The sequence below is a fragment of the Ornithorhynchus anatinus genome, chromosome 7, assembly GCF_004115215.2.
Source record: "Ornithorhynchus anatinus isolate Pmale09 chromosome 7, mOrnAna1.pri.v4, whole genome shotgun sequence".
NCBI lineage: Eukaryota > Metazoa > Chordata > Mammalia > Monotremata > Ornithorhynchidae > Ornithorhynchus > Ornithorhynchus anatinus.
In genome coordinates, this window is record NC_041734.1 from 6,059,897 (window position 1) to 6,087,265 (window position 27,369).

At 43.8% G+C, this 27,369-nt stretch overlaps 1 protein-coding gene across 2 annotated transcripts in view; it reads right to left on the reverse strand.

The window, feature by feature from the left end:
* NKAIN3 (sodium/potassium transporting ATPase interacting 3) overlaps positions 1-27,369 on the reverse strand; it is a 274,113-nt gene that overhangs the window by 36,326 nt on the left and 210,418 nt on the right. For both annotated transcript variants that reach the window (XR_003760798.2, XM_029068368.2), the window contains exon 4: positions 9,108-9,305. Coding sequence is in view for 1 of the 2 variants with exons in the window: in XM_029068368.2 (XP_028924201.1) it covers positions 9,108-9,305 (198 nt within the window). In the remaining variant the exon portion in view is untranslated. The remainder of the gene's footprint in view (positions 1-9,107; positions 9,306-27,369) is intronic.

Here is a 27,369-nt window from a genome sequence, read left to right on the forward strand (position 1 = left end):
AAATTTGAACTCAGAATGTCCCTTGGCCCAGAAATCAGTGAGAGTGGCAATCGTTCCTAAAGTTCTAGCCCTGGTCATCTCACTCCCAGTTGCTTGTGCTCTTCAGATCCAGTCTACCCAGCAGGGGATCTGCCCTACAACCTCACTCTGCTTTGTTTCCAGGCCCAAATGATCTTGTCTCAGGACAGAGTACAGAGCAGCTGGATGTTCACTACCCTTTGAGTGTGTGTGGCAGGTGGTGTGGGAGACTGCACTGGGAATTATGGTGATAATGGGCTGACGTTTCTTGAGGTCCCTATAAGACATTCTCTGTCAAGTCGTCTGGAGAAAAGGCAGATGTACTCCTGAGTCCTGCATGTCCACTTACTGAGCATGTCCTCAAGGTGGAAAATTGTCAGTCACAACCTGCCTCACTTGCATTTGCCAGTAAAAATATCTCAACATTAGTTAAGTCATTCAAAGGAGAGTTACACACACTACCTGTACCAACTTTTTAAATTGTCAGTTGGAACCCATTACTTTCCTCTGTGTTACTTTCCCCATCTCCTGTCTGTTTCCATTTCACTCCACATTTCACTCTGCTGCCTGGATAATTTTTCAAAAAACCCCCACCAAAACCAACATTCAGTCCATGTCTCCCCAATAAAGAACCTCCAGTAGCTGCCTATCCACCTCCACATCAAACACAAGCTTGTTCATTGTGCCTTGATCTCATCTATCTCACCGCTGACCCCTTTGACCTGGAACTTCCTGACCGACAGCCACTCTCCCCACCTTCAAAACTTTTTTAAAATCACATCTTCTCCAAGAGGTCTTCCCGGATAAAGCCCTCATTTTCCCTACTCCCTCTTCCTTCTGTACCTCCTATTTACTTGGATCTGTACCCTTTAAGGACTTGATATTCACTCCATTCTCAGCCACAAAGCACTAGACTGTAAGCACTGAGGAGCAGCGTGGCTCAGTGGAAAGAGCACGGGCTTTGGAGTCAGAGGTCATGAGTTCGAATCCCAGCTCTGCCACTTGTCAGCTGTGTGACTGTGGGCGAGTCACTTAACTTCTCTGGGCCTCAGTTACCTCATCTGTAAAATGGGGATGAAGACTGTGAGCCCCACGTGGGACAACCTGATTCCCCTGTGTCTACCCCAGTGCTTAGAACAGTGCTCTGCACATAGTAAGCGCTTAACAAATACCAACATTATTATTATTATCACTTTGTGGGCAGGGAATGTCTCTATCAACTCTGTTGTATTGTGCTCTCCCACACACTAAATACATTGTTCTGCTCACAGTAAGCACTCAAGAAATACCATCAATTGAATGATTGCAAAAATTCCCACTGGCTTATGCACAAAAAACAAACTCCTGACCCTGGGCTTCAAGGCACATCACAGTCACCTCTACAGCAGCAAAATAATAAGTAATAAACTGTGAACAACACAGCAAGTAAAGAAAAGCCACATATGTCTTGCAAGCTGCAGTTTGGCTACCACTGGTATGAGATTTTATAAGCTATAAGGTCATAGAGGGCAGGAATTGTGTGTTTTTTTCTTTCACATGTTTCCAAGTACCTAGAACACAGTAGAGGCTCAATAAATAGTTTTAATGATGCTTATGATAAAGTGACTTACCATCCACTCAAGGGCAGAGTCAAGGCTAGAATGAAGTCCCCTGTCCACTCTCTAACCCAGAAGGGAAATGGAAGAACAGTGTAGAGGGGGGAAGGGGGAAAAGAAAGGATCATGGGAATGGCCTGTCCCTGATTTGAACCGAACTCTAGACCCCTTATTATTGGGTGGCAAACAAGTTCCGCCATAGTCGTTTCCTCCTCCCCTGAATGGATTTACTTTTTCCAAACAGAAAATTTATCGGCAATAGGGTGTTTTCCCTGCAACAAGCCCTTGCCTGAGGAGGTGAGTCTAGAATTCAACTTCCAATTGCAAATTCAGAAGACAATTATGAGAAATGAGCAGAAAGAATTAGAGTGAGGCTGACGTGCTTGTGGTATCCAAGACCTTCTCTTTCCTGAAATGAAATGAAGGCCATTTCCTCCTGAAAACACTGAACTCAGCAGGGAAGCATCTACAACTCTGTGAGAGACACCCTTTGCATATTCTAAGAGCATGGGCAAAATTCTTTAAAGGCATATGGCTTTCATCTTGGGGGTTTTGACTTCCTTTGATTATTAAAAGGGCCCAAGGAAACTGAGGCTTCAAAAGAGTGGACCACATTTCAGAACTTTCAAATGCCATCTGCTGTGTTGGAATTTTTCATTTCATTTTAGGGAGAAAAACATGAGAACAAAGAGTGGATTGCCTACAAAAACCCATTTGACACCAACCTTCTGGAAAGAGCCCACATTTTGTCCAATCCTCTTAGTCTCATTCTTCTGCTCAGTTGAGCCTGTTCTCTTGGCTCTTTAGCACTGAACACCCAGCACCCCCTACCAGCCTTCAATTGGTTCCAGGCCAATGAGGATTCAGGAATCTAATGCCTATTCTCCTGGGCACCATGCTCCTGATGTGTCACTGCTGTCCGAGGTAGGTGTGGTGGAAAGGCAGGGAGAAAACAGTGGGGATGCTGGGGTTGCCAATGCATGATCTAATGAGAGAGCTGGTGAGCGATGAAGCAACCCCAAATCCCCATGTCTGGAAGGAGTCGGAGCAGAGCCGGAAGCCTGAATAATTTCCAGTGGGATGGTCAGCCCCGAGACGATCGAGAGTCGCTGCCTGTTCAGTCATTCTGCTTATAAAGATGCCAGACCACCCCACGAAGGAGGTTTGCTTTCAGGCCTTTCCTGTAGGAGACCACCTGGAATGGAGTTTCTGGTTTCCAGGTCAGCTCTTCGGAAAAGATGACTTTGCCACTTGTTCAGAGGGGAAGCCCCTGGTTTGGCATTAGGGTGGCCATTGAGGCCACCAATCTACCAAAAGTATTTAGGGAGCTCTTTCTGTGTGCAGAGCACTGTACTAAACACTTGGAAGAGAGTTCAGCTGAATTAGTAGACCTGATTCCTGCCCTCAAGAATCTTTCACTGGCAGGTTTATTCCATACCATTTGAATTCTCTCACAAGCTACGGCGCTTTCTAGGCAGGTCTTTTTCCTCCCCTGTACTCCCAAGGCATAGGAAAAGGAGGAAGAGCAGTTGTGCACTTAAGGAAGAACCTAGTCTTTGCTTTCATTTTCGTCTTTTGTGGCAACAACTTTTATGTCCTAAGGTGAAAATGTCTTCATTGAAGATGACAATCCCCAATCCCCAAAAACTTGCTCTGTGGCCTTTCAGAGTCCAAAGCCAAAATCAAGGTGTATTAAGCATCAATAGCAATCCTCCTTCCTTTCCAACTCGACCCTGCACTCCATCCCTCCTATCCCCAGGAGATCAAGAGATTCTTTGCCAGGAAGCTAGAGAGGGATGAAGACTCCATTTCGGCAGTGACCTCAGATTCACAGCTGCAAGCTGAAGTCTGGGCTCTGACCTTCTGATCTAGGTTAGCCACCATTTTTAACTTTGCTCAAGACTGGAACTTCAGAGCAATTGCACCCTGTCTTTTGGTCGCTAAAGTTACACTGGGATGTCAGTGTTTTCGGTTCATTTGCTGCTACTGTCAGAGTTGCTGTGTATGTTAGTTTCACTAAAGCTTCCGAATCTCCTCACCATCAGTGGCATTCACTGAGTGTCTACTTTGGCAAAAGTTCTAAGCCCTTGGGAATATTTCAAGAACTTTAATTCTCAGTATGAGCCAAGTACAGGGGTAAATGCCAGATATTCCAGTTGGAGGCAGTCACTGCTCCACACGGAGCTGACATTCTAAGAAGTAGAGATAATGTAGAAGTGTAAATCACTATTGTCTACCTTCAGAAAGCTTACAATCTATTGAGATGTTTTAAAAAGACTATTCATTCATTCAATAGTATTTATTGAGCGCTTACTATGTGCGGAGCACTATACTAAGCGCTTGGAATGTACAAATCGGTAACTATATAAAGCAACCAACTTATTCTTTGGCTCTCTAGGGAACAGTTTCTCTCCAAGGTCTAAAAGAAGTAATTACTGGAGGGAAGATCAAACAATAAGCTCATGTTTGGCTTGTTCGCAGCTCTCATTTCTTTCTCTCTATGATGCAGTTCATCAGTACTCAAGTTCGAACATAAGCAGGGATCTGTAGAAAACTGTACTTTCCAAAATGAAGATTCAATCTGAGACTCTGGGGTTGAATCAGCTTTCGAAGTGTTCTCTATCCACCGTAACTAGTTTTACTGCCCTTGGGGCTATTTGCTTGGGCTGGTTCTAGAGATGAATTAGAAGGGAGCACATAAACTGACAATCCTAATTGATTACTTTGCTCTTATCACTTTCTCATTCCCACAGCAGGTTTTTCTGCTAGCCTTGCTTCTAAGCAACAATTATTCAATGCAAATATTTGCTCAAATTCATTAAAATAAAATGGAAATGAGGGAGGTGGATTGTTATTCTGTATAAACTCTACTCCCAGGATCTGTTAGTGATTTTACTTGCAATCAGTTGTGAATGGATTGATGTGGCTTTCATTCTTTTAAACCTCTTACATATGATGCTGAAATGAAATATCTCTACAATTTCAAAACATTAGAGTGGAACATATTTATGTTCTTGGAAATGCAGGGTCTCCTGTGAGTGGAAAACATAGCTTCTCATTTGTCTATTGGTGTTTTAGGATCCAGCTAAAACATACCTTTTGGATAAGTTACCAAAACAGTCGAATGAACCAAGGTACCTACATGATTCACTCACTGTTTTAGTATGAGCGGTAGTCACTAGGGAAGAATTTCTGATGCAAAATTGCAATAGTGTCACTAAATTGTAGGATCCTTGAGGACAGGAATTGTGTCTACCAAGCCTACAATACTCTTCTAAGCATTTGGTATAGTGCTCTGCAAAAAGTAAGCACTCAATCAATATGATCGATTGATTGATTGACCTAGGAGACAGAATATTGGACTGAGAGTCCGAAGGCCGGGGTCCTAGTCCCAGCTTTGTCACTGGCTGGCTGGGAAACCTGGGTAAGGTACTTCATCTCTCTGTGCCTCAGTTTCCTCATCTGTGAAATGGAGATAATAATGCCTTCCTCTTCCTTACCTCACAGGGATACTGGGAAGGTTAAATGAAAGCTCTGGAAAAATAAAAGCACTTGACAAAATCAAGGTGGTATTTAGCCCTCAAACAGAGGAGAAAATGAGAGCAATCATTCCGTGGGCCCTTTGATCAGGGTGAAGTGTTTGATCAGGTCTACTGTTTGGGGTGGGGAAGTATTGTATCTAATGGTTAGAGCATAGGCCTGGGAGTCAGAAAGACCTAGGTTCTAATCCTGACTCCTGCACTTGTCCACTGTGTGACCTTGGGCAAATCACTTCACTTCTCTGGGCCTCAGTTATCTCATCTGTAAAAATGGGAAATAAGACTGTGAGTCCTATGTTGGGCTATTTTCAACCTGATTAGCTTGTCTCTTTCCCAGTGCTTAGTATAGTGCCTGGCACATGGTAAGCACCGAACAAATATCATAAAAAGTAAAAAATAGGACTAGAGTGACTGAGCATCCGAGGAATGGAGTCTAAACCTCCCCCTCTAAAATGGGAAAAGGAAGACTAAGAGACGGAGACTATCCAAAGGCCCAAGTTGGAGAAAATGTGGAAAAGGACATCAATGATAATAATATAATTGGCATTCATACGGAGTAGTATAGGAAATGCATTCGGGTCTGCCCTACCTGAATTATACTTTTTAATTCATATGTCATATTTTGATTGCAGACAGTCTGGGCATTCACTATTTGCCTCTGTACCATAGCATGATTAAAAAAAAATTAGAAGCAAAGGTTCCAATGAAGATAAAAGAGAATTTAACAAATTGGGCATAAGGGAAGGTGACTGGAAAAGAAGCTGCAAAGCTTTACAGTGATTGATGAGATTCTTTCTGGCATAGAGCTTCAAGACGCCACCGAATAGGAGGCCCGAATCCTCCGGCTATAATGCCATGCTGCTCCTTATCGACTTCAGAGGCAGCAGTATCAACTTTCATCGAATGCCTGCTTTGTGCATGGCACTGTGCTAGTCAAACGGGTAGTTATAACAAGGAGAATATGACACATTCCTTAACTGCAAAGAGCTACCCTTTTCTAGGGGAGATATGAACACGCAATTAAGGACAATGGCCAGGGTTACTGTAGGATACAGAAAGAGCACAGGCCTAGGGGTCAGAGACCTGAGTTCTAATCCTGACTCTGTTCCCTTCCTGCTTAGTGATCTTGGACAAGTCACTTAAAATTTCTGTACCTCAGTTGCCTCCTCTGTAAGAAAGAGATTAAATATCTGATGTTTGTTGATGATAATGTCTGGTTCTGTTGCAAAAGGAGGGAGAAGAGAGAAGAGATTCTTAAGGGAATTGACTAAAATCTCAGTGCCTTCAGGAACGGAAGTGGTAAATTTTGAATGAACTTCAGGAATCTGTGGCTAGCTCTTGTAAATATAAAACAGATTTAAGCTCTTGACTGAAGGATGAGGAGGTTGCCACTGAATCCCTGTAAGCACAGGGCCCACGTACACTGTTTGGTCACCCTTAATCTGTATCACCACAGTCACAATGATAGCCTTGACTAATTACTAACCTGCTCCTTTGGGAACTCTGTATTAATAGTTCTTGAGGTAGAATATGGTTTCTAATTAAATTTCTATTTCTCTGATGAAACACCTCTCCTGCCACTCCTCAAAACCCTCCGTTGGCTTCCCCCATCCTTTCAAGACAAATGAAAACTCTTCACACTCATCTTCAAGACTCTCAACCAACTCCCTCCACTATATACATCTGCTCTCTTCCTCCTTTACTCTTCAGCTCATTCTCTTTATTCCTCCCTAACTAACCCTATAACTACATCTTCCCCTCATCTCTTCCACCTTCTTCTCCTTGCTCATCCTGCTTTCCCGACCCTGAACATCCTCCCTCTGTAAATCCAATGGACCCCAGCTTTTCATTTATAGCGGTGTCTGTCTCCCCCTCTAGACTGTAAATTCACTGTGGGCAGCGAACATGTCTCCCAAGTGCTTAGCACACAGTAAGTGCTCATTAAAGATGAATGACTGACTTTCTCCACATTCAACACCCTCCTAAAATCCCACCTCCTATAACAAGCCTATCTGTCCATCTCAAGTCACACAAGCCCACCAGGAATCTTCACCCTTCTCTACTCGCTCCCCAACCACCCCATCAGCCATTCAACTCTCTCCTGATCATTCTCTGGGTTCAAGAAACATGGAGGTATCTTAATGCCTGCTTTCCAGAAGACAGGACTGAGGGCTTTTGGAAAGGTAAAGGGCCCAGATGTTATGACACAAATAAGTGACTTAATAATAATAACTGTGGTATTTTTTAAGTGCTTACTATGTGCCAGGCACTGTACTAAGCACTGAAGTAGAAACAAGCTAATTAGGTTGGACACAGTCCACGTCTCACATGGGGCTCACAGTCTTAATCCCCATTTTACAGAGGAGGGAACTGAGGTACAGAGAAGTGAAGTGACTTGCCCTGATGGTATTATACTGTGAAATGCATAACTCAAACAAGCTGAGCATATGTCGCATTTATAAATGAGTAGAAAGCTGGAGTTGTCCTCCTGGAGGCACTATTCAGAAAAGGTCAGAGATCAACTATTTGTTTCCCGAAGAACAAGCACTACTGCCAGTGTTCTATGTGCACAAACAACTGCTAGAAACCCTTGCTCAACAGATGCATAAAAAAGAGAGATTCATTTTCAGACGGCAGGGATTCTTTAGGCAGCGACACACCCTTCCTTTTGCTCCAATTTTGCATTTTATGAGCCCAGGTCCTTTTCCAGCAAATACTCTCATCTCGCCAAACACTGGTATTCAGAAACAATGTTTTATGTCTGAAAATCCTGCTGAACTGTGCAATAATTGGTTACTCTCCTATTGCTCCATAAAAATTGTATGGAAATTAGTGCCTAACTCCACAGGGTGGGAATTGTCCATCCTAAATACTATGCACTTTGAAAATGTGATGCATACAAATAAGCCAACAGAAAAACTACTTCAGTGGAATAAAAAGGACCTTGTCCAGACATCTGTGGGCTGCCATGAAACAGTCTTTTGGATAGGGGAGAGGACAATGAAGTTAAATAAGGATGTGCCTCGGACCAAGATGCACATGACAAATCAGACATGGATGGCGTTTGTACATCTTACGGAAGATTCTGCAACAGTGGTAGAGGTGAATCTCGGCAATTTCTGATGCCGTGAGATGTTCTCTGAAATCCTGAGGCAACTCCACAAGGTCGGGTCAAAATGGAGGGCTTTCCCCATCATCCTCAGGCTGCAGGTTTGGCTTTCCTTGCTTTCCAAAGGTGAAGCAGCATGGCCTAGTGGTTAAAGCACGGGCCTGGGAATCAGAGGACCTGGTTTCTAATCCCAGCTCCTCCACGAGTCCTCTGGGTGACCTTGGGCAAGCTGCTTCACTTCTCTGAGTCTCAGTTACCTCATCTGTAAAATGGGGATTAACACTGTGAACCCCAAGTGGGTCATGGACTGTGTCCAACCTGATTAGCTCATATCTACCAATGCTTAGTACAGCTTTTAACAAATACCTTTTAAAAAAAAAGCTCCTAGTAGCAAGGTCCCATTAGCAATAGGGGCTCAAAAGACTGAAATGAGATTGACTCGCTGTTTGCCCTTTCCGAGAGACTCAGACACTATCAGACCACAGCAGGGCCAATTGGACAGTCAGAAGGACCTGAGTTCTAATCCTGGCTCTGCCATGTGTCCACTGTGTGACCTCTGGCAAGGCACTTAACTTCTCTGTGCCTCAGTTTCCATATCTATGAAATGGGGATTAAGACTGTCTCCAACCGGATTAGCGTGTATCTCTCCCAGCACTCAGTACAGTGCCTGGCAATAGTATGGGCCTAACAAATACCATTTAAAAAAAACCAGAAGGACCAGGCGAGTTTTCCTAAGTGTGGTGTTTCTGAGATGCCAACCCCTCGGGCTCCAGGGGAACTGGGCGTAAGGGCAGGGGTTCGGTCACACCTCCCCACTTCTCCCCCCGCCCTTGGAGGGTCACTTACGGACAGCAGAATTTGGATGGCGCTGTGGATGACCTCCAGGTACTGGAAGTCCACGATGCAGCCGGTCACCGAGACGTACATGTAATCGTCCAACAGCCCATGGGTGGAAGGGGGCAGCACCCGCCGTATGCAGCCTGGCCCGTGCTCGCGCCACCAGGAGCGGTGCACTGAGATGTTGAAGGTCATTAGGTCCGTATCCTGTGAGGATGGGAAAGGGGAGAAACGAAAATCCCTTTTACACACGATCTTCTGGGCAGAATATACTTTCTATCATCAGGGAAGAGGGGTGTGGTGGTTCGGGAGGGGGGGAGTGGAAATGGAAAAGCAGCCAATGGGGGATCAATCATATTTATTGAGCACTTACTATACATTTATTCATTCATTCAATCAATCGTATTTACTGAGCGCTTCCTGCGCAGAAGGCACTGTATTAAATGCTTGGAAAGTACTATTCGAGCACTGTACTAAGTGTGTGGGAGAGTACAACAGAATTAGCAGAAATGTTTCCTGCCCATAATGAGCTTCCAGTCTAGAGGACTGTAGAGGAGTTAGCTGTTAGTCACTTCAGGAGACTGACGTACAACAGAGTATCTGAAAACATGGTAGAAAGAATGATCACATATTCCCATTTGGTTTGAAAAATTAAGACCGACATCGGTGCATGTTGGCTATACAAGAAGGCCACTGAATTCTTGAGAATTTTTTCCAAAATTCTCTTATAGATTACTGCTTTTTCATCATCATCAGTATTCACAGCACCTACTGTTGCTGAGCACTGTACTAAGCACTGGGGAGCCTACAGTAGAAAGTGGAAGACACCATCCTTGAATTCAGGAACGTTTTCCCTGGATTACAGTCTGCGAGCATTCTGACTCAAAGATGGTGCCTGGGCAGCAATTTGTTTTATTTTTTCATGGTATTTTTCCAGTGCTTACTATGTCCCAGGTGCTGGGGTAGATCTCCAAGAGGCCTTCCCTATGTTCTCATTTCCCCTTCTGTAACACCATAACTCGTTCCCTTCATTCATCTCCCCATCTCAGCCCCACAACATTTATGTACATATCTGTAATTTAATAATTTATATCAATGTCTGTCTCCCCCTCTAGACTGTAAACTCATACATTTATTATTACACTGTACTTTCCAAAGCACTTAGTGTAGTGCTCTGCACATAGTAAGTGCTCAATAAATAAGATTGAATGAATGAATTAAAGTAGATACAAGCTAGTCCGGTTGGACACAGTCTCTGTCCCACATAGGGTTCACAGTCTTGATCTCCATTTTCCAAATGAGGTAACTGAGACTCAGAGAAGCTAAGCGTCTTGCCCAAGGTCACACAGCAGACAAGTGGAGGAGCCAGGATTAGAACCCAGGTCGTTTTGACTCTCAGGCCCGTGCTCTGAGGTCACACTGAGACCTGGACCATGAACAGGGCAGGAACAGGTGAACGGGAGTGGAAAGCAGAGAGGGTGACCCGGCTCCAGTGACTAATTCTGTGTGCGTGAGTCATTTAAAGGTGCACAGGAAAGGGAGGGCTGGATGAGAGGGGAGTGATGGATAAAGGATGGAAGAACACACACGGGGGAGAACGTGGCCTAATGGAAAGAGTACGTGCCCAGGAGTCAGAGGATCTAGGTTCTAATCCCGACTCTGCCAATTGCCTCTTATGTGAACTCGGACAAGTCGCCTCACTTCTCTGTGCCTCAGTTTCCTTAACTGTAAAATGCGGATACCTGTTCTCCCTCCTACTTAGACCCTGAGTCCCACACAGGGCAGGGATGGTGTCTGACTTGTGGACAAGTTAGGTGCTAACTTTACCTATCTCAGGGCTTAGAACAGTGTTTGATACAGAGTAAGCACTAAAGTACCATAAAAATGAAAAGAGAGTGCTCCACATGAAATGTCACAAAAGGAGGGCAGCTTCTAATGAAGGTTCCAAACCACCAGCCTACCAGCTCTCAGACCTAACATCTTGGAACTTCCCGCAGCTCTGCTCTCACAGATCTGCCTAGACTCATTTAATGATATTGATTCCAACCTTTTGTTGCCTTGCTCCGTGACAAGGTTGCTTGCCAAGGACTCTTAGCCGAGAACACATTATAGAAAAATAATTGCATTAGCTACAAAATTCAGTCAACCCCCGGTAATTTACCCCAGACAAACTCCATACAGTTGCATCCTGATTACTCCCCTTCCCGGCAATCAGATTTAATCTCCGTCAGCTCCTCTTGATCACTGGGGGATAGGGATCCTCTCTACTCCATTTCCATAGATTTCATTAGGGCGGCGGAATGAGTCAGCCCAATCTATTAAAATTCATCAGCGACTTCTGTCACTAAGTGTGCTTCTACTGTAACTTTCCTGGTTCAGGAGGGAAGGTCCTTTTCAGTATGGCTTTGATTCCAATTTATAGGATCAACCTAAAACATTGGGGAATTCAAACACTAATGATACATCTGTTAGGCTCATAAAATCATCTACCGTAATTCAGACTTAATTCAGAAATATACTCTCTGGCAATGGTGCGCTTTTATAAACAAATTTCTTTGGAACCGCCTAATTCAGATGAGGATCGGCAACGCGAATGGGGACTCGTTCCCCTTGATCTGATCCTTTTTCCGATCCTTTGTAAAACATGTAGAGCTAGAATAGAGATAGACCACCTAAAGTTAGCATCTCTGTCTACCACAACAGTCACCACCCAGAGAACAAGAACGAATAGAAGCAGATTTTTATAAACTAAGATGATAAGTACAGTCATTCAGTATGGCTGTTTATGTCACTCTAAAATGGTCACGGCAGCACAGTTGTACACACATGGCTAAATATTAATCAATCAGCGGTATGGATTCAATCAAGGGTATTTATTGAGCACTTATAGTGTGCGGAGCACTGTACCCAATTCCTGGGAGACTTCAATACAACAGAGTTGACAGACATGCTCCCTTGCCCACAGTGAGCTTACAGCCCAAAAGGGGAGACAGCCATTAAAATAAATTACAGATAGCGCAAGAGGCGGAGAATTGAGTGCTTACTTTGTGCAGAGAACTGCACTGGGCTCTTGGGAGAGTACAATAGTATAGAGTTGGTAGTAATAATCTCTGGCCACAGGGAGCTTACTGTCTGGTGGAGACAATTATTAAAATGAAGTACAGATAGAAGATGAGGCAGAATATAAGGATATGTGCATAAGTGCTAATATCCGGGGTTGAGCTGAGTATCAAAGTGCTTAAGGGGTACAGACTTAAGTGTACAGGTGATGAGGAAGAGAGGGTGAATTGGGGAAACGGTGGCTTACTCAGGGAAGGCCTCTTGGACGAGATATGATTTTGGTAAGGTTTTGAAGATGGAGAGTTAGGCTGGAGGTGAATGAATAGATCCAGAAACCCCCTTTTTCTTTTTTTAAAGGCATTTGTTCGGTGCTTATTTTGTGCCAGGAACTGTATTAAGCACCGGGGTAGATACGAGATTATCAGGTTGGATACATTTCATGATCCACATGGAGTTCACGGTCTTAATTCACATTTTACAGATGAGGTGACTAAGGCACAGAGAAGTTGAGTGACTTGGCCCCAAATCACACCAGACAAGTGGCAGAGCCAGTACTAGAACTCAGGTCCTTCTGCCTCCCAGGCCCATGCTCTAGGCCATGCTGCTTCCCATTTCTTCTCAGTAGTCTCAAATCTGTCTCTTGGGAATGACACAATTCCTATTCCTATGTGCTAGCCATTATCAGAATGCAGCTCAGTGCAAAAACATAACTCTCCACAGACTCCCGCTGGCATAATCCAGTCATGCTGGGGCACAGGCTGGGACTTATGGCGACGTCACACCCTGATGCCTCAGCTGTTGTCACTCCTGCGTGCCCAACTGGTTCCTCTCACCCCGAATCTACTTGCTCCAACTTGAGGATTTTATCAGAACCAGTCACCAGAACCAGAATTGCATACTGGCTGTACTGGCTGTACCAGAACTGGGCCAAGTGCTGCAAACAAGAAACACGAGAACGCAGCAAGGGATGGCCTGTGTTAGTGTACACACGAATCATACGATCCAGATTGTGGGTTCTCCACTGGCCTTTTCAGTCTCTCTCTCTCTCACACCCACTCACACACTTCTCCCCCTCAAGCTAAATTTCCCCATCAGTGATGTCTTCAGTTCCAAAGGGCAGCAACATACATACTGTGCGAATCAAGCACCGTACTCCAAGTTTGGGACAGCACGGTAAAGACATGTCCACTGCCCTTGGTCTAGTGGATAGAGCATGAGCCTGGGAGTCAGAAGGTCATGGACTCTAATCCCGGTTCCGCCACTTGTCTGCTGTGTGACCTTGGGCAAGTCACTTCAATTCTCTGTACCTCAGTGACCTCATCTGTAAAATGGGGATTGAGACCATGAGCAGGCTGTGGGACAGGGACTGTGTCCATCCCTATCTGCTTGTAATCATCCCAAAGCTTAGTACAGTGACTGGCATGTAGTAAGCACTTAAATATCTTGATCATTATTATTATCTACTAGGGAAGGCAGATAGAAATAAATTTCAAGTACACAGCAGGGCAGGAATATAAAGATAGTTGGTAACAGCGAGAATATGGAAAAATCAATATTTTTGAGAATGGCATTTGGATAATGTAGTCCAATCATCGGTTTTAGAGTATTTATTTTCTCTTTCACTACAGCAGATTTTATAAACAGTGAAAATGTGGCCTATGTTAGTTTACCATTAGTTGGTTAATGAAGGATGAGGTTAGAGCCTGAGATAGATCAAACAGAAACAGCATGAGGAAGCGGTCTTTGGGTTTGAGTCTTATAAACCCATCAGCCGTCTTTAGTGCTTACGAACTTATACGCCATCCACAGAATGTTTGTATATACAGTTATTCAATTGTACATTCAATTATATATCACGGCTACGCTAATTGTCTGTATTTTTGTCTGTCCCTTCCATTGGAGTGGAAGCTCACTGTGGACAGGGAATGTGTCACTTCATTATTTTGTATTTCCTAAGCATTTAGTACTGTTACTAACTGGGGTATCTGTTAAGTGCTCATTATGTGTCAAGCACTATTCTAAGTGCTGGGGTAGATATAAGGTAATCAGGCCAGACACAATCCCACTCCCATGTGGAGCTCACAGTCAAGAAGAAAGGAAAAACAGGTTTTAATGCCTGTTTTACGAATGAGGAAACTGAGGCACAGAGAAGTTAAGTGACTTGTCCACGGTCACACCGCAGGCAAGTAGCAGAGTGGGGATTAGAACCCAGGTCCTCTGATTCCCAGGCCCAGGTCTTTCCATTAGGCCACACTGCTTCTACATGCACAAAAGAGTTCTTTGAGGAGCTTGTGCAGCACCACATCCAAGTTTCCGCAAGTCCCAAAGCGCCATGATAATCATCCCATTTTTCTGGGAGAAGCGCTCCGATCCCCTGCCGTCCACCGGCTGTTCCTGTTCCCGGTCCCAGGTGATCCGGGGAGGGAAACGGCCGATGAAGCCGGGCACTGGGTGGTGTTCTGGGTGCCCAGCTGGGAAGCAGTCACCGCTCTGCGGGATCCCAGGCAGCAGGAACTCCAGACACATTCATCATCGCCAGTTCCATCTGGCCCAGGCGGGGAGCTCGCTCCGCTTTTTAGAAATCCTGGCATTTAAGCCGGAAAGTTGGAAGCCTTCCAAGTGCAGAGTGGTTGCTTCCTCTGCCTAACCAACAGCTCTTCACAGGCCTCTCTCTGAGTCTGGCTGGCAGACAGTTCATTGATAAATACAAGCTGGTGAATGATCAGTCAATCAATGGTATTTACTGAGATCTTACTGTATGCTGAGCACTGTACTAAGCAGAGGCAGGACATGGGCGAGAGGTCAGCGGCGAGATCGTGGTACAGTGAGAAGTACTAGTTATCCACAGAGGACTTCATCAGAAGCCCCTGAAACCCCGATGGGGATTACCACCCATGGTGTTCAACCAAGCCTTAACTAGTGGGGGGGTCCAAACTGAAGCAGAATCAATATGACATTTGCCTGAAGAGCAGGAACCATTTCCTAACAGCAGCTGCTTTCCCAAATGGCCTCTTGGAAAACTAGACAAGGCAGAGTGAAGACACACTATAGGCCCTCTAGACTGTAAGCTCGCTGTAGGCAGGGAACGTCTATCAACTCTGTTTTTGTACTCTACCAAGCGCTTATCACACAGTTGGCACCCAATAAATACCAAAGATGATGACATTTACATCCTTTATTCACCCCTCCCTCAGGCCTATAGCACTTATGTACATATCCATAATTTAATAGATTTATTTATACTAATGTGTCTCCCTCTCTAGACTGTAAACTCATTGTGGGCAGGGAAAGTGTACTAAGCACTTGGTAGAGAACGGTATAACAGAGTTGGTAGACATGTCTTCCACAGTGTTTTCACCCCGACCCATTAGGGTCAATAACCGATGCAAGAACATGCTCTAATGGTCGTGTTTGTGAGGTGCTTACTATGTGCCAAGCATTGTACTAAGTGCCAGGGTAGATACAAGATAATCAGGGGGGACACAGTTCCTGTCCCTCATCGGGCTTACATTCTAACTAGGAGGGAGAACAGGTATTGAATCCCCATTTGGCATTTGAGGGAAATGCAGCACAGAGAAGTTGAGCAACTTGTCCAAGGTCACACAGCAGACAAGTGGCAGAGCCAGGATCAAAACCCAAGTATATTAACTCCCAAGCCACTAGGCCATGCTACTCCTCTGTGCTGCTCTAGATTCCTTTGCCCAAGTCCTGGCTTCCCTACCATAAAGATATTAAAATTATTTCCAACCATTATTTAATTATTTAATATCCTCCAGTGATATTAAAATTATTTCCAACCAAAGAGGACCAAGTACCAGATCTGCAATACTAAAATCTGAATTCTCTTTCCCTGTTGACTGAAGGAAATGGCAGGGCAAAAATGGTGATCCAGAAATGCACTGCCTTTCAGAGTGACTGAACACTACACATGCCACCAATTCTGCTTCCTTGAAAAAAAGAGTCTCTATAAATCATCATTGTAGGGAGGTGGTGTGCTCTAGTAAAAGAACATGGCACTGGGAGGCAGGATAGCTAGATCCAAGTCCCTGCTCTATCACTGATCTGTTGTGTGTGCCCAGGCAAGCCTCTTAAATCTCTCTCAATTTCAGTTTCTCCATCTGTATCTTCTTCTCTTCCCTTAATGTTCATAATCTAAGAGAGAGAGCATGAAGAGGTTTCCCCATCTGTAAAATCTGTAAAATGGGGCAACCTCTTCGCTCTCTTACACCATGAAAAACAAGTGGGACAGGAACTGTGTCCAATCTTGTGTCTGCCCCGACCTTAGCACGAATACAAGCCTACATATGAACATATGAATGTGCTTTTCAAGAAAAAGATACTGAGAAAGGGGTCAAAAAGTTGTGTATTAAGTATTTCTATAGCACTCTGTTCCAGAGTAGTTTTTCCAGATTCGGTTTCAACCTCATTTGTCAGTTTCCCCATTGGTAAGGCACCTATTTCTTCTGAACCATTTTTTAAGTACGGCTTTAGGAGAAATAAGTCACAGCCCTCATAACCCTCCCCACGCTTTTGGAGGCTAAGATGGCCCTTCGGGGGCAGCTGTAAATTTATCGCCAAACCTGCAGTGGGTTACTTGTGAGATGGATGTGAATGGCCCCATCGTCCCTGAGTTCTTTCCTAGAATTTCAATTGCTGAGTCAAAGGTTTGGGGGAGTCAGGAGAAGCGGGGCTCTTTGGAATGGACTAAGAGCTCTGAATGCCAGCGAGGTACATGTTTTCACATACCAGGTTCAAGACCAAAGGAATATAATGGGCCATTAAGAGGCATTAAGTCCCGATCATCTCTTGCTAAAAAGGAATTAGAGTTGGTCACTTTTTTATAACTGAGAAAAAACCACATCTCTGCTTAATGATCCATGCCGAGCCCAACTTTGTATACCTGCCACTAAACCTTATCACACAAATACTAATCTGGGATGCTTGAGTAAATCATAATGAATCATGTGCTTAAGGGTACGAAAGCACTGCCCATTTTTGATCTACAGTGTCCTTGAGGTGCCCATTTAAAGCTGTAGTCATTGTGGAAGGGCCTGGAGATCTTTTCTAATAATAATTAAGGTATTTGTTAAGCACTTAACTACGTGCCAGGCACTGTACTAAGCGGTGAGAAACCATCATCCCTGAGAGGGCTTGTACTACCAACCTTTCCGTTAACAGCCGAACACGCTAACCGATTGCGCTTAATCACCCCCCAGTTTGTGGATTTTCCATGTCCCTCTTTCCTCCTGCTGCTCCTCTACCCAAATTCCAAAAATGTTTAATAATAATAACATTATTATGGAATTTATTAAGGATCCGTGAGAGCCAAGCCCTTTGCTAAGTGCTGGGCAGACAGCAGGTCACCAGATCTGACAAAGTCCCTGTCCCATATGGGGCACACAGTCTAAGAGGTACGGAGAGCAGGCAGTTTATCCCCATTTCTCAGACGAAGACACTGAGGCACAGAGAGGCTAAGTGGCTTGACTAAAGTCATCCCCCAGGCTAGAGGCAGAGTTCAAATTAAATCCTGGGTCCTCTGCTTATTAGTCCCAAGCTGTCTCCACTAGGCAACACTGCCTCGTAGTTCTTTCTCTTCCCAGAACTTCAATGGTCTCACTCTTAGAATAATAATAAAATAAATGGACCATTTATTAAGCACTCGTTATGTGCCAAGCACTCTACTAAGTGCTGGGATAAATACAGGATAAGGAGGAGTTAGTCATAATTGGGGCTTAGTTAGTCAAATGGGGTCAGTCACTCTGAAGTCTTTCAAGGACATTATGAGGAATGACTAATAGCTGAGATATTACTTATAATATAATCATAACTTGAAAACAAAATAATCTAGCATTCTGGCCTCTGGTGAGAGCCAGAGCATAAATATTGTAACAGTAAGTGACTCATACAAGAGAAATATTTAATGTTGTAATACCTGTGATACATTTCCTCTCTCAAGTGGAGTTATTTTTTGTTTTTATATTTAATTACAAACCGATGAAGATTTTGGAGATTCTGCTAAACTATGTTTTTGAGATCTAGTAGTAGTAGTAATAATATTTAAGTGCTTATTATGTGCAGAGCACTGTGCTAAGCACTGGGAAGGAATATCATCTCACAGACTTAAAGTGTCATTAATCTAAAAAGAATTTTGTGCTACTCCTAACTTAATTCTGGAAATGAGCCTCTTGCTTAAAGAAAAAAAATTCTATATTTTTCCCAAAAATTCATCTTTAACTTACAATTTTTACTTCTAAGCAACGTGACTTATTTTTGATTTGAAGTCCAAGAGCCTCAATATTTTACATTTTAAAAATCCAATTAATTCATATTAGGCCAGCGCAAAATCCATAAAAAATAATTTCACCTTTGTCAGCTTTGGTATTTTTGTAAAATGAATTTATCCTAGCATATTATTTGACAAAAAAACCCAACAAATACATAACTTTTTTCAAATAAATCCTAGCTGCCACTTTAAATATAAAGATTTATCACTCAGTTAATTTGTTTTGGTTCAGGTAGACGCTTCCCAAGATGAGATTTCTCAGCTTCACAACTTAAACTCCTACGCAGGAAATTCTTCTTAGTATAAACAACACACCTGCTTCTAAAATGAACAGCAGGAAAATGTCAAATACTGGTGGACGGTTCATAAACTCACAATAATTTATTATCTGTAACATTTATTTACATCAAGGTCTTTCTTCCCTTCTAGACTGTAAGCTCGTTGTGGGCAGGGAACGTGTCTACCAATTCTGTTATACTGTACTGCTGTGTGACCTTGGGCAAGCCACTTCACTTGTCTGTGCCTCCATTTCCTCATCTGTAAAAATGGGGATTAAAAATTGTGAGCCCCACGTGTGACCATCTGATTACCCTGTATCTACCCCAGCACTTAGAACAGTGCTCAGCACATTGTAAGTGCTTAACGAATACCATAATTATTATTACTCTCCCACACGCTTAGTAAAGTGCTCTACACATTCATTCATTCATTCATTCAATTGTATTTATTGAGCACTTACTGTGTGCAGAGCACTGTATTGTTTGGAAAGTACAATTGGGCAACAGATTCATTCATTTCATTCATTCAATCGTATTCATTCATTCATTCAATAGTATTTATTGAGCGCTTACTATGTGCAGAGCACTGTACTAAGCGCTTGGAATGAACAAGTCGGCAACAGATAGAGACAGTCCCTGCCGTTTGACGGGCTTACGGTCTAATCGGGGGAGACGGATAGACGAGAACGATGGCGATAAATAGAGTCGAGGGGAAGAACATCTCGTAAAAACAATGGCAACTAAATAGAATCGAGGCGATGTACAATTCATTAACAAAATAAATAGGGTAATGGAAATATATACAGTCGAGCGGACGAGTACAGTGCTGTGGGGATGGGAAGGGAGAGGTGGAGGAGCAGAGGGAAAGGGGGAAAAGAGGGTTTAGCTGCGGAGAGGTAAAGGGGGTTGGCAGAGGGAGTAGAGGGAGAAGAGGAGCTCAGTCTGGGAAGGCCTCTTGGAGGAGGTGAGTTTTAAGTAGGGTTTTGAAGAGGGGAAGAGAATCAGTTTGGCGGAGGTGAGGAGGGAGGCGTTCCGGGACCGCGGGAGGACGTGGCCCGGGGGTCGACGGCGGGATGGGCGAGACCGAGGGACGGCGAGGAGGTGGGCGGCGGAGGAGCGGAGCATGCGGGATGGACGGTAGAAAGAGAGAAGGGAGGAGAGGTAGGAAGGGGCAAGGTGATGGAGAGCCTTGAAGCCTAGAGTGAGGAGTTTTTGTTTGGAGCGGAGGTCAATAGGCAACCACTGGAGTTGTTTAAGAAGGGGAGTGACATGCCCAGATCATTTCTGCAGGAAGATGAGCCGGGCAGGGGAGTGAAGAATAGACTGGAGAGGGGCGAGAGAGGAGGATTTACTGAGTGGTTACTGTGTGCAGAGCACTGTGCTAAGCTCTTGGAATGTACAATTCGGCAACAGATAGAGACTATTCCTGCCCAACAACCGGCTCACAGTCTAAAAGGGGGAGACAGACAACAAAAGCAAACAAGCACATAGTATGTGCTCAATAAAAAAGAATGATTGACTAATTGATTTCTAGGCCATGCTGCTTCCAAAGTTGGAAGAAACTCCTGAGCATCAAAGAAGTGAATAGGAGTGGCTAAGTAAGCATTTTTCACTGTGACAAAACTGCCACAACAGCACTAATTTTTTCTGCTCCTTTTCTTGCACTCTTTTTTCCTGTTTTGTTTTTTTTTAATGATACTTCTCGTGCTTTGCATAAATTGTTAGGCCCTACTCTAACCGTGCCTCTTTATTTCTCTGCTCTCAATCCCTTCCCAAAGCTACATGACATGGAAGTGGTTGTGATACTGGGGGAGGGGAGAAATCAATCCACTATAGGGGAGAGCCTGCTGGGGCTGGGCCTGGGCATCAGCAGATCTGGGTTATAATCCAGGCTCTGTTACTTGTCTGCTGTGTGGCCTTGGGCAAGTCACTTAGCTTCTCTGTGCCTCAGTTACTTCATCTGTAAAACGGGAATTAGGACTGTGAGCCCCATGTGGGACAAGGACTGTATACAACCTGATTAGCTTGTATCTACCCCAGGGCTTAGTACAGCGCCTGGCACATAGCAAGAGCTTAACCAGTACCATAAAAATAAACAAATACCATTGATTGATTGATTGACTTTATCATGGTCCCTTCCTGACAGATACCTTTTTGGATACCCCTCAGTGGAGACATGCATGCCCTGCATTTCCATGGTAATTCTACTCATTCATGCTTCCACAGCTCGTTTGGGTGAAGAGGCAAAGCCAAGGTCCCTGGAATCCAGCGATTTTCTCTGCGGAAAACTAAAGGAGGCCTGAATGGATGCCCTGTGCCATCCCAGTTCTGGTTGGCTTTAAAGCAGCCCAATAGCCTTGAACCTGATGCCAAGAGCTAGTTTAAAACCCATCCCATTATCTTGTCGGGCAAACTAGTGCCTCAGGGCACGCAACAAATATGCCAGAGAAGGAAGGGCTATCGGCTTTAGAGAGCGCCTGCTGGAAAGGAACAAAAAGCAGAGGCGATTACAAGATTAAACAATTAGATTACTTAGTTAACTATGATTTTAGCCCATATACGTTTAATAATTCAGAGTAATGAATGGCTGTCAGGCTTGCAGAAGAGAGGCAATTAAACTTGGAAGACCTGTCATGGAACAACACCTCCCGCCTCTCTTTCTTCCCCCCCATCCAACCGTAACGAGTGCTTCTGGAATATATTACCCTAATGGTGCTCTGGAATGAAAGGCATGAAGTACTGGAGTAAATGGAGGCAATCATTAATGCTGACATTATGACTCCGTGCCGCAGAACTCCGCAGTTTTAGTCTGTTCTTGTTCTACGACTTCATTAAGGCCTGCATTGACGTGTTCTGCGGTATACCTGGATGGTCTTCGGAAGTTACGTCCAAATTTGACCTGGGGGTCGAAACGAGGGAACACAAGCATAATTCTCCTGAAATGTAGAAGAAATCTCAGAGGCTCCTCGGTAGCAGGACTCTTTAGCAGATAGATCCAGGCCAGTGGATAAAATCCATAAAATCTCACAAATGGATCTTCGAGGGGCATTACCAAGTTGGTGAAATAATTTGAGAGAAAGTCAGTACGGTCAAGTCAGTACTTTACATTTCTTACCCGGATGTTCGGTTCCCAAGCACAATCAATCAATCAATGGAATCTATTCTATGTGCAGAACACTGTACTAAGTGCTTGGGAGAGTACAGTACAGCACTAAGTAGAATTTCCCCCCAAAATTGGCAGGGGCAGTGAGCTATGGCCCTGGTAAGCTGCCTTCATTCCCGAAAACACAAACAAATAATTGTTAATTTACTTCACGGATTCACTTTTCTCAGAGGACTTTCAGGCCACTTTATGAGCCGTGGATAGTGCCATTAACATCCATTTCCCTAAAATGGAGGAACAAAACAACTGTTCTGGAAATGACTGCTATTTCCAGCAGATAAAGTCAAAAACCCCAGCCGACTGACCTCATGCAAGCTTGAATGTGTAATTAAGCTTCCATTTCTGATATTGCCACTTGGAGCTCTGTGAACTCCCATCAGAAGTTTTCCATTTGAAATTTAAGACACAGATAATGAAAAAATAGAGGCCATGTGCTTCGTCAGATCTTCAGCCATTTAAAACATCCTTTATAGTACAGAAGCAGAGCTTACACTTGCCATCCCTGGGACAGAATTATTTTCACTGGAATTGGGATGTAGTAGTTGTGATGATATTTACTTAGTGCCCACTTGGTGCGGTGCACTATACTAGACTCTTTTCCGGCACTGAAAAATGAAATAACCTGTCCCCTGCCTACAAGGAGCTGAAACCCTAACAAGGGAGAACAACATGGAGATACTCACAGTTAGATGGGTTGAATGCAAATAAACTGAGTGGATATGAATATATACATCAATGCAAAAGATGCTTCAAGGAAGTCTGCAAGTGCTAGAATTGGCTGAAGGGATAATATGAGCTACGGTTGTGGGAAATTAGTCAGGAAAAACTTGTTGGAGGAGATGGGACTTACGAAGGGGTTTGAATCTGGGTGGAGCTGTGCTCTATCTGATATGGGGACTGAGAGAATTCCAAGCCAGAGGAACAGAAGGAGGTGGGAGAGTGGAGAGTTTGGTACAGCCAGAAGATTGGCTTGGAAGGAATGAAGACAGTGAGCTGGAGAGCAGAAGGAGAAGAAAACAGATAGATTGGTGGGGTGGGGCAGGGGCAGATGAACGAGATTCTTGAAGCTAACGCTGAGGGTTTGGTTTGATGCGAAGAAATGCAGGGAGCCAGTGGAAGGTTTTGAGGAGAGATACGGATCAAGCGACGCTACAGGGAGTTGGTTAGCACAAGACCACGATTCAGTCTTTGGCTGCTCAGGAGTGTTAGCAAGTAGCATAGCTTAGTGAATACAGCAGGAGTCAGAAGGAACTGGGTTCTAATCCCAGCTCTGCCTCTAGTCTGCTGTGTGATCTTGGGCAAGTCACTTAACTTCTCTTTGCCCCAGTTACCTCAACTGTAAAATGGCGATTAAGACTGTGTGCCCTTTCTCTGGGCCCCAGTTACCTCATCTGTAAAAGGGAGATTAAGGCTGAGAGCGCTATGTGGGAGAGGGACTGTATCCAACCTGATCTACCCCAGCACTTAGTACCGTGCCTGGCCCATAGTAAGCGTTTAATAAATATCATGTAAAATAAAGTCTGCCAGACGGTAAGTGCCCTGTGGGCAGAGGCGATGCTGTTTTTCTGTTTTGAACTTCCCAAGTGCCCTGCAGATCAGACTCCACCCCTCACCACTGGGAAACTCCCAAATTAGTTTTATCAAGGACTGTGGCAAACAGACAGGGAGGGAGCTGGATCCAACTGGGAGCAGCAGGATATTATGGAAAAGGCCAGTGTGACTCTTTCTGAAAGTCAGTTTGGCTCTGATTGGTGCTGACCTCCACAAGAACCATTCCGTCTTTGACTTGCTTGTCCATAGGAAAGCATAGATGACACTTGCTCCGTTACAGCTATTAGCCATCATTAGGTGGATCTGAATGCAGAGCCCTGCATCAATCATATTTACTGAGCACTTACAGTGTGCAGAGCACTGCATCAAAAACATTGTGGAGTTTTGTGCTCTTCAGTGGAGGACACTGGGCCTGTAAAGTGATGGATGATTATGAGAGCCCACAAATAGCCTTTCTCCCATCACAGACATGATCCGGTGTGCGTATTCTTTTATGATAAGTACAGGAGAAATTAGCAATCTTCTGCAGACATTAGAAAGACAAGAGTCTCCTGAAAGCATCAGCATATGAATGAACAAACCTGGCAATTTGCTGCCTATCTTGAAAATGTCATCATTTCTGCCCAAGGGCACAGTCAAACTACCCTGTTTGCTGTGTCAGTGATAACAGGGCGGTGCCTTGGGACACAACAAAATGCCTGATGTTTAGATTCAGCCTCTTCTCCCTCCATCTCTCTGGGGCTGCCATTTTCAGCAATGGATCCACTGTTCCAGTGTTGGATCTGGAGCATAATTCCTCAAACAAAATCTCACGGCAGTCCCCGGGTTGGTCACCTTGATCAGGCAATTAATCGATCAATGCAATTTTATTGAGGGCTTACTGTGTGCAGAGCGCAGTGCAATAGAGTTGGTAGACTCTGATCCTGGGTAACGAGAGCTTACAGCCTAGAAGGGGAGTTGACCTGAAAATAAATTACAGATAGGGGAAGTGGCAGAGTGTAAGGAAATGTATGTAAGTGTGGTGGGACGGAGGGTATGGTGGATAATAAGTGCTTAAAGGTACAGACCCAAGCATGTAGGCAACGCAGAAGGGAGAAGGAGTAGGGGAAATGAGGGTTTAGTTGGGGAAGGCCTCTTGGAGTCATGAATTTAGGAGGGCTTTGTAGGTGGGAAGAGAGGCTCCCTATATCAGTCGGCCTTGCCCAAGAAGAGGGCAGGTTTGAGGCTGTAGGTTATCTCTTCCCTCTCTTCCAAAGCAGTTCTGCTCAACTCTGCCACTGGACCCCTCCCCTTTGTGACTACCCCACCACTTACTACAGAGCCTGGCATCTGGTAAGCACTTAACACAAACCAAAAATAAAAGATAAGCAAGTACATAAATGGGAAAAAAAATGAATCAGATGTGACTTGCTTCCAGCAGCTGCTTGAAGTCCCTGAAACTCCCTAAAACAAGGAGTGACAGCCGCGACAGAGGGAATCTGATGGACTGTTCACTGGGAAGACTACCAACGGGTGGGAAGAGGACCTGACATTTAAATGCATAAATCACATTATTTTCTATGGCTAGCTGCAGCCATCCTCATCTGATTCAACTTTCTATGATCATCATCAGGAGATTAGATTTATTCAACAGCATAAACTCCATCTCTGCAGGGAGTGCCATCTAAAGCTGCCTGGCTCAAGTTTTATTAGCGGTCATCAATGCTTTCTGTTCAAAAAAACAAATGCATGACTGATATGATGTCTTTTTCCATTCACCAAACTGACCTCATGATTTCCTGGGGGTTTGGTTTCAGAGAATCTCACCTTGGTAGTTTTTGTCTTAAAAGTGACACCTCTTAGAAATGCTGGAGTTAGAGTGAACTATATACAGGGAAATCAACAGAACCACAGGGTATTTCCTCACCATCTCCATTGCGGAGTTCACACTGTACCTAGCGCTACGTGCACAGCAGCAAGATTTTACCTGAATTTCGATTTTCTAATGTAAAGAACTCTGGAGCGGGAGGTAATATAAAATAACTGCAGAGTTCTCCATCAAAATAGAAAAACCTGACACAAGAAAAAGTATGAGACTTATTTTCACCATTCCACATTTGCTCTACCATTGTCTATCACAATGAAAGCATTCAATCCAAAGAAGAAAAACCTTCACGAGTGCCTCTAATTTCAGATGAGGATTAAATGAGAGGAGCTTCCTGTCAATCACATCTACAATCCTGGATGTAGTCAGAGCTCTCAAGTCAATATCTCTCAATCACTTTTATAGGATCTGCCTGCTCAGTTGTCGTTTGAGTTGAACTGACAGAACTATTGTTAACTTCTTTTTTATGATACCTGTTAAGAGTTTATTGTGTGGTGGGCACTGTACTAAGTCCTGGGGTAGATAAAATCTAATCAGGTGGACACAGTCCATGTCTTATGTGGAACTCACAGTCTTAATCCCCACTTTACAGATGAGGTAACAGGCACAGAGAACTTAAATAACCTGTCCAAGGTCACATAGCAGACATGTAGCAGAGCTGGGATTAGAACTCAGATCTTCTCTGACTCCGATTACTAACTTACCTTCCTGTGCCGTGTGAGCCTGGAAAACACAGACTTCTGCCCTCCCACAAATCATTTAAACACACTGCCAGAAATTCAAATCTGGCCAGAACTTGTAAATTCAAGCAGTTAATTTAGTGGGGGTCTTTCCTGCCTCTGATAATAATAATAATAATATAATAATAAGGATATAATAATGATAATAATTTGTTAAGCACTTACTCTGTGCCAGACACTGTACTGAGCACTAGGATGGATACAAACCAATTGGGTTGGACACAGTTCCTGATCCTCTGCCAAGAGTGCTGGGCAGTGATTTGGCATATTATTGATTTGAAGTATCACTATATTAGTAGTACACACCAAATTAAGATTTTTTTAAATTTAGAATGTTTCCTTTGCAGCTGTGATTTCACTTTCTTTTTGTCTTTAATACTTTAGTTATCCCTTGCCTATCTAACAGGTTTCTGAGGAAGAGCACACTTAATTGTCTATAAAGGCATTCTCCACCTTGGGAATATTTGATAATTGACAATAAACAAAATTTCTGGTGTCATTTAACAGACAGGTTCTAAAATGTCTCAGACACTCAGAAACTATCTAATTTTGAAGTTCTTCAGTCGGCTTTATCAAAATGAACTCATAAAAAGTTTATAAAAACACAATTGTATTAAAATACCTGAAGAGCTAAGGAGCTTCCCTTTATTTTTGATGACTTCTCTGCCACTGCCCCTCTCCTAGTTTCATACCCATTTTCAGTTCTACCCCTAAACAAGTCAATGTTCCCACTTTTCTACAAAGCACTAGCAGCTAGAGCAAGTTTTAAGTGTGATGGGAAATTCTTGGTTTTTTTACAGAATTTGGAACATCATTCTTTATATGTTAAAAACTCCAAGTTTGGATCACCCAACACCTAAGCCCATCACATCCGTAGGTCTTTGGACACTTGGAAGTTGATGGCAGAAGTTTCTCTTTTGAGGAATCCTTACAACCCCTTCCAATTTCATGCAATCGGGCAATTGTTCATTTATTCACTCAGATACTCATCCATATTGAGCATCTGCTGTGTGAGAGTGCTGAACTAAGTGTCAGGGAAAAATACAATAAAGTATTAATCAGACAAGGTCCCCGGACTTCACAGGGATTGCCATCTAAAATGGGCAGGTGTGGGCTTCAGCACATAAGGAAAGACAAAACGATAGACAAAACAACCTAAGAACAAAAGGACAACAATTCCAGTGTTTCACCAGTTTCCCCTACTCTACCTTAAATTCCTCATGCCACAGTACAAATCCATTTCTTTGTAAACTACAGAGTAATTTGGGGAAGGAACTACTTTGTAAATACACATACACACACACACACACAAACATCCTTCTAGCTTAAGGG